At 40.8% G+C, this 7,302-nt stretch overlaps 1 protein-coding gene across 1 annotated transcript; it reads right to left on the bottom strand.

Annotated features, from left to right (window-relative positions):
* Nucleotides 1–466: 466 nt before the first annotated feature.
* Nucleotides 467–7,084, bottom strand: LOC138974834 (zinc finger protein 791-like). Its single transcript, XM_070347585.1, has 2 exons — nucleotides 7,060–7,084; nucleotides 467–6,572 (listed from the first exon to the last, which is right to left on the bottom strand). Exons 1-2 carry the CDS (start codon nucleotides 7,082–7,084, stop codon nucleotides 4,024–4,026), a joined length of 2,574 nt encoding a protein of 857 aa, XP_070203686.1. The 3' UTR covers nucleotides 467–4,023.
* Nucleotides 7,085–7,302: the final 218 nt, after the last annotated feature.

Here is a 7,302-nt window from a genome sequence, read left to right as displayed (position 1 = left end):
TGCAGCTACAGTTAATATCACGACATACATACACATGAATGTGTGTGTGTGTATAATTTTGTTGCTCATCCCTAACCCCCTCTCCTTCTATACACAGTACTAGTTTCACCACAGAGTGTAGAAAGACCAGAGTAGTGTCACGTGTACAAGGCTACCCTGTCCAAATTAAGCAGCCATGCAATACATGTGGTCTTCACCCTACAAGTGTACCATGCGGCAGGTGTAGGCAATCCTTTTTCTGGAAATAACTGTCAGGATTTTCAAGTGGTGTTACAGAGTAAGAACCCTTGACATTGAGGCAAGCATCATATTAGCACAGGTTAAAGCCGCTCAGCTGTGTGCTGTTACTTCAGGTCATACTTTGAAAAGCTTGCCGCCATGCCAGGGGCATTTACCCTGCCAATTTCACCTCAAAATTTCATTACCTGCATCCCTTTCCTTCATGCCTTTTTGAAACACATTGTAATTGGTGATAAATGTCAATCCACATGTCACAACAATTTATTTCTTAAAATGCAATGAACAAAGTAATTTGTAACATTTAACTGCACAATATGGCACACATTTCTCAAGAACAAAGTAAACAAAACAAAAACAAAAATCTTTTGTGGGATTTTGATTAGGCCTAAAAAAAAAATAGGTGTGGTTACGGTAACCCGACCTACCCTATTTTTAGGGGCCGATCCTATAACTTTTTATTACATTTGTCCAAAAAAAAATAAAAAAAAAAAAACCGAGTGCAAAAAACGCAATGAAAGCGAGAGCGCCCGAGTCGCACACTTATTTCCCTGTCAAGTACCTAGGTTTAATTTGTACACATTAGAAAAAAAAGTTAAAAAAAAAAAAAAGTGATTGCCTACCTACCTACCCTATTTTTTTTGGCTATGTTACCGTAACCACACCTTTTTTTTTTTTTGGCCTTATCAAATTCTCAGTCATGCACTTTAAAATAGCAAGTGTGTGTATTTATGTGTGTGGTTCTCATAAAAGGTCCTGTTCTGGAGTGACTGAAGGTCTGGAGTACATCAGATGTTTTGGTTGTTTATGTATCAATTTAAGAGCAGTCAAACCACAATGTTACATGTTTACAAGTATTATATGGACTATACATAATCTTGTTTTATGTCCCAATATTGCTAGCCTTACTTTTTAAATGCATTTTTAAATATTCTGATAATCAAAGTCTACAGCTATTTCAGGATGCAGGTATTTTTCCATTAAAAGCTGACCTAGCTCAATTATAATTTATACTCCTTCTAAAGGAAAACAAGAAGGGCAAAGCCCATACGACTCACATGCTTTACACATTTTTCCTACCAAAATACATGTGACCTTGACCCAAGGTCAAGGTCATCCAAGGTCATGCAACACAAAGCTGTTAATTCAAGACATAGGAAGTACAATGGTGCTTATTGGCTCTTTCTACCATGAGATATGGTCACTTTTAGTGGTTCACTACCTTATTTTGGTCACATTTCATAAGGGTCAAAGTGACCTTGACCTTGATCATATGTGACCAAATGTGTCTCATGATGAAAGCATAACATGTGCCCCACATAATTTTTAAGTTTGAAACAGTTATCTTCCATAGTTCAGGGTCAAGGTCACTTCAAAATATGTATACAATCCAACTTTGAAGAGCTCCTGTGACCTTGACCTTGAAGCAAGGTAAACCAAACTGGTATCAAAAGATGGGGCTTACTTTGCCCTATATATCATATATAGGTGAGGTATTCAATCTCAAAAACTTCAGAGAAAATGGGAAAAATTTGAAAAATAGCTGTTTTTTAGGCAACATTTATGGCCCCTGCGACCTTGACCTTGAAGCAAGGTCAAGATGCTATGTATGTTTTTTGGGGCCTTGTCATCATACACCATCTTGCCAAATTTGGTACTGATAGACTGAATAGTGTCCAAGAAATATCCAACGTTAAAGTTTTCCGGACGGACGGACGTCCGGACGGACGGACGACTCGGGTGAGTACATAGACTCACTTTTGCTTCGCATGTGAGTCAAAAATGACCGTTCAAAAGCCGTCGATCCAAAACTGAAACACAAAACTCTTTTTACTGCAACTATGAAATAGAAACCCTCTGAACTGAAACATTGTGCGCAAACATTGCCAACAACTGAGGAACAATTAATATCAATCAATATGAGGCTTATATCGCGCGTATTCCGTGGATACAGTTCTAAGTGCAGGTATTTATTTTTTAATTTATTTTTAATTTTTTTATTTTATGCAATTTATATCGCGCACATATTCAAGGCGCAGGGATTTATTTATGCCGTGTGAGATGGAATTTTTTTACACAATACATCACGCATTCACATCGGCCAGCAGATCGCAGCCATTTCGGCGCATATCCTACTTTTCACGGCCTATTATTCCAAGTCACACGGGTATTTTGGTGGACATTTTTATCTATGCCTATACAATTTTGCCAGGAAAGACCCTTTTGTCAATCGTGGGATCTTTAACGTGCACACCCCAATGTAGTGTACACGAAGGGACCTCGGTTTTTCGTCTCATCCGAAAGACTAGCACTTGAACCCACCATCTAGGTTAGGAAAGGGGGGAGAAAATTGCTAACGCCCTGACCCAGGGTCGAACTCGCAACCTCTCGCTTCCGAGCGCAAGTGTGTTACCACTCGGCCACCCAAGCAACTGATTACCCTAAAATACCAAAAAGATTATAACTAGCAGATGAGGACAGGAGACAATAGCAAGTGACAATAGATGAATTTCTGAAACAACTCTGTCGGGTTTTTATGGGTTGGGGAAGAGTATGTTGCTTTCCTTTTTACATTCAGTCAAGTAATAACTGAATGTTATAACAAGAGTGAAGAGCAAGGTTGGTCTCCCTAAGGAGTGTGTGTGTGCGTCTGTGTGAAGCATGTATAAAAAAAAGGACTGCACGGACTTTTATGAAAATTGATGTTCAAATTTGTTAGGGTATTTGCTGGTGTCTTTTTTCTCTGATTTTTGATAGCGCTATTTGATAACGTCATTTTTGCCCGTTTGCAAAAGTTGAGGCCTGTTACGGCAACATTTTTTCTTCAATTTTTGTTATACAACTTTCAACCCAGCCCTGACTATGGTATTGCATTTAAGTTTGGTAACTTAAAATTTGTTCCATCAAAACTGCAAAGCAGATATGGTACTGATCTTCAGTTAAAGTAACAATTAACATAACATGCTCAAACAAAATAATTATTAACAGAACTTCTATGTAACCATTTGTATGTAACTTGTATCTGGAACAATAATGACTGATGGTCACAGTTAAACATAATATAATAACTATGAACCTTAATTAATGCAAAATCAAGAAATTGGACCTTGAGTTTTCTGCAGTCCCTCATCTGCCAAGCTTTTGAGAGCACTACAAGATCCATAAAGATCAGGACTCTGTTAGTTTTACCACAACACCTAAATGTCCTGAAAACATTTATATTTCTCACTCTCAGACGTTCCATTATGCATTTCATTTAGCCATCAGCATTTCAGTCATTTTTTTCTGTGCACCGGCTTGCTGTTAAGTCACACTCACAGGTGCAAGGACTGCTTACTTTTGACTCCGAGTATGAACTTTTACTCAAAACTTTTGTCTGCCCTCCTTTCTTGTATCACCAACAATGTGGTTAGGTCTGACACAGTGACAGATGAAGTAGTTCCCCCCTCGTATTTGCGTCCTTTGACTTGAGGCGTCATCTGCCCTCCTGTCTTGTATCACCAACAATGTGGTTAGGTCTGACACAGTGACAGATGAAGTAGTTCCCCCCTCGTATTTGCGTCCTTTGACTTGAGGCGTCATCTGGGAATTTTTCCATCTGGATACTTTGCATGGAGTGCAACTTGATTCAGAAGACTGATCTTGCTATGCAGGGATTTAATGCCACATACATCACACATCCACGTTTGCTTGCCATTGGGGACCTTTGTGGGCTTTTTACCGATATAGTTTTCCAGTTGCAACTTGTGGAAAAAAAGCCAAAGCCACACATTTCAGTTCACACACTTATGGTTTTAGTCGTTCATGTTTTAATGCCATGTGAGATTTTAAACGGAAGAGTGTCACAAACCCCTTACCACATTCAGAGCAGGTAAAGGGCTCGACGTCACTGTGTTGCCACATGTGTTTTTTGAGAGCGTAGCGTGTCGTGAACGACTTGTCACACTCACGGCAAGAGAACTTTCTGACTTCTTCTGGTCCAGGGTGGTGCATGCGCATGTGCTCTGTCATTGAAATTGGAAAACGAAACATCTTTCCACATTCCTGACAACCATGCGGGCGAAAGTCAGTGTGCAGGCGTTCATGCAAGACCTTTGTGATTTTCACCTTAAACGACTTATTACAGTGTTGGCATTTAAATGGTCTTCGCTCTGAATGCACAATGCGGATGTGCCTATCAAGATGATTCTGGCTGGCGAAGTCTTTCGAGCATATGTTGCATTTTACCACTTCTGAGGCAAGAGCTTGACTCAGTGTCATGCCTGGGTGTTCTGATTCTATGTGGTGATGTAAATCTCTCAAACAGAACGATTTTTGACACAATTTGCACATATGCTGTTTTATGATTCTCCTGGGTGGGAGAGTATGATTGCGCATGTGGTTCAAGAAGGTATTTAAGTCAAATGACTCTTTGTCACACAGCTTACACTTGAAACCGCTTACCTTCCCATGGACAGTCTGAATGTGTTCGGAAAGTTGGTCCTGGTATACAAAACTGGACTCACATTCAGAGCATTTGTAAGGCTTGCTTCCTGAGTGATCATGTCTGACATGCAGAGACAAGGAGGGCTTTGTGGTGTAAGCTAAATCGCACAAGGAACACTTGAACCTCTTCTTCCCATCGTGACGATCAATGTGTCGCTGCAACGTGAGCTTTTCATAGAAACAAGCATCGCACCGTGGACACTTGAAGGGTTTCACCCCCATATGACGATAAGTGTGTGTGGTGTACTGGATTCGTTTATGAAAATCTTTCCCACATATGTCGCAGATATAACTCCGACTCTGAGGCTTCTTGCCACAAAAACTATTCTGATGGCGGTGCAAACTCGGGGCACTAGCAAAACGTTTTCCACAAACAGCGCAACTGAATGGCATTGGCAAATCTGCATCTTGGTTTTTCAAGCCACTGCCATCACCCTTTGATTCACCGCACTTCCTCTGATGCTGCCTATAACCTTTGGCTGTTATGAAGCCTTTCTGACAACTGGAACACCGAAATGCTACACGTTCAGACAACTCCTTACCACAGTCTTTTTTATGCCTGAGCTTTGCACTGGCATACCAGAAACTTTTGTCGCACTTTTCACACTTGTATGACGGCGTTGCAAGTATGTGCTTTGACTCCACATGTTCTTTCAGATGGCTCATTTGTTTGTAAGTTGCGCAGCAGTATTCACATACATAGGGTCTTTCTCCAATGTGAACTGCACGCATGTGGCGTTTAAGAGTGTCTGATCGTCGGAAAGTCTTTTGACATACATGACATGTTCTGGAATATATCTTGATGTTGGATACTTGGCTAGCATCTCCTGTCCCAGATTCAGATTTCTGGCTGATTTCAGGCTTGAATGCTTCGATTGCCTCATTTAACTTGTTTGATGTTTCTGTGGAAACTTTAAGAATTACGCCTCTTATTTCTCCCTTTGTCTCGCAGCTTTCTTTTTCCGCATTATTAGACTCTGGTAAAAGAAAAGGAAATGAAACAAAATATAACTGGTTGGATGAGGGGGTTTCAGGTTCTGATGCTGAACTGTTGTGGGGCAGAGGGTCTTCTTTCTCTGCCAAGTCTTCATCTTGGTCTTTTCCAACACTTTCAGGCTCTTCAACATATAACTGGTTTGATGATTGGGTTTCAGGTTCTGATGGCGAACGGTTGGTGGCCAGAGGCTCTTCATTCACTGGCAAGTCTTTAGCTTGGTCGTTCAAGCTACTAGTGCCGTCTGCCTTAAACCCACTGCACTTCTTTCCATGATTCCTATAGCCTTTCGCTGATATGAAGCCTTTCTCACATTTAGAACATCGAAATGCTACACGTTCAGAAAATTCTTTACCACAGTGTTTTTGATGCCTTAGCTGTCCTTTGGCAGACCAGAAACTTTTGCCACACTTTTCACACTCGTATGTTTCAAGTGTGTGCTTTGACTCCACATGTTCTTTCAGATGGCTCATGTGTTTGTAAGTTGCGCAGCAGTATTCACATACATAGGGTCTTTCTCCAATGTGAACTGCACGCATGTGGCGTTTAAGAGTGTCTGATCGTCTGAAAGTCTTTTGACATACATGACATGTTCTGGTGCATATCTTGATGTCAGGTTCTCGGCCAGCTTCTCCCGTCCCAGATTTTGATTTCTGGCTGATTTTTGGCCTGAATCCTTCGATTGCCACGTTTGACTTGTTTTGTGTTTCTGTAGACCTTTTCTGAATTATGCCCTGCCTTTCGCTCTTAATTGGCTCCCTGTCTTTTCCCACTGGGCCTTCAACATATAACTGGTCGGATGATGGGGTTTCATGTTCTGATGTTGAACTGTTGTGGGGCCGAGGTTCTTCTTTCACTGTAACACTTTCAGGTGAGATGCTTTCAGGTGAGATGCTTTCTTCTGAATGCTCATGCAAGGATTTGACGACAGAAGGGAGATTAAAAACTCCCGCTTTATCATCACGATCAGAGAAAACACTTGCAGAGTATTGCCATGGAAATGTTTCTGTTTTCGTATGCCCAGATTCTAGACAACTTTGAACTGCATTCTCTTTGTTGACTTCACTGTCATCTCCACCATGCTTAAACCCTAAGTATGCACTTGCTGTCACTGTGTCAGGTTTGGAGTAACAACTTTCACTTGGACCTACCGGAAATGCATCCTGCTTGAATAAACTACCTGTATAATTCATAGTCAAGTGAGCTGGTGGGATCTTTTGGCTCATTGCCAATGACTCTGAAAGGTGTTGACACTGTCTTCAAAACAAATATGAACTGCTGAAGCTGGCATCGTTGACAGATAAGCTGGCATCTTTGAATCTCCGTGCTTTTTGAAATCAAACCTTTCTGGGTGTCTTCTGTATCCATCATTACTTGTAGAAATGTTTTCTCTTTTAAAGGGTAGAGTTGAGACCTTAAAATCTTGCTCCCTATGTTCACCCTTTGTCTTGTATCTTTAGCAATATACTTTTAAGTTTTAACAACCGTGCAGTGTTTCTGTTTCTGTCTGTCTGGTATTTCAGACCACAAAGCAAGCTACGAGATGACATCTACTCAGTCTCTTCAAGAAAGTTCATCATGAAATT

This window comes from Littorina saxatilis, linkage group LG1 (genome assembly GCF_037325665.1).
Source record: "Littorina saxatilis isolate snail1 linkage group LG1, US_GU_Lsax_2.0, whole genome shotgun sequence".
Classification (NCBI taxonomy): domain Eukaryota; kingdom Metazoa; phylum Mollusca; class Gastropoda; order Littorinimorpha; family Littorinidae; genus Littorina; species Littorina saxatilis.
Note: the sequence above shows the minus strand (reverse complement) of the source record. Positions and strands in the feature narration are given on the sequence as shown.

Bases quoted from the DNA above. Each gene is read 5' to 3' on its own strand.
- LOC138974834 (XM_070347585.1), bottom strand. From the start codon at position 7,084: ATGGATACAGAAGACACCCAGAAAG. The intron at 6,573-7,059 runs GTTTGATTTCAA...AAAGTGTTACAG, and splicing joins TACAGAAGACACCCAGAAAG to TGAAAGAAGAACCTCGGCCC.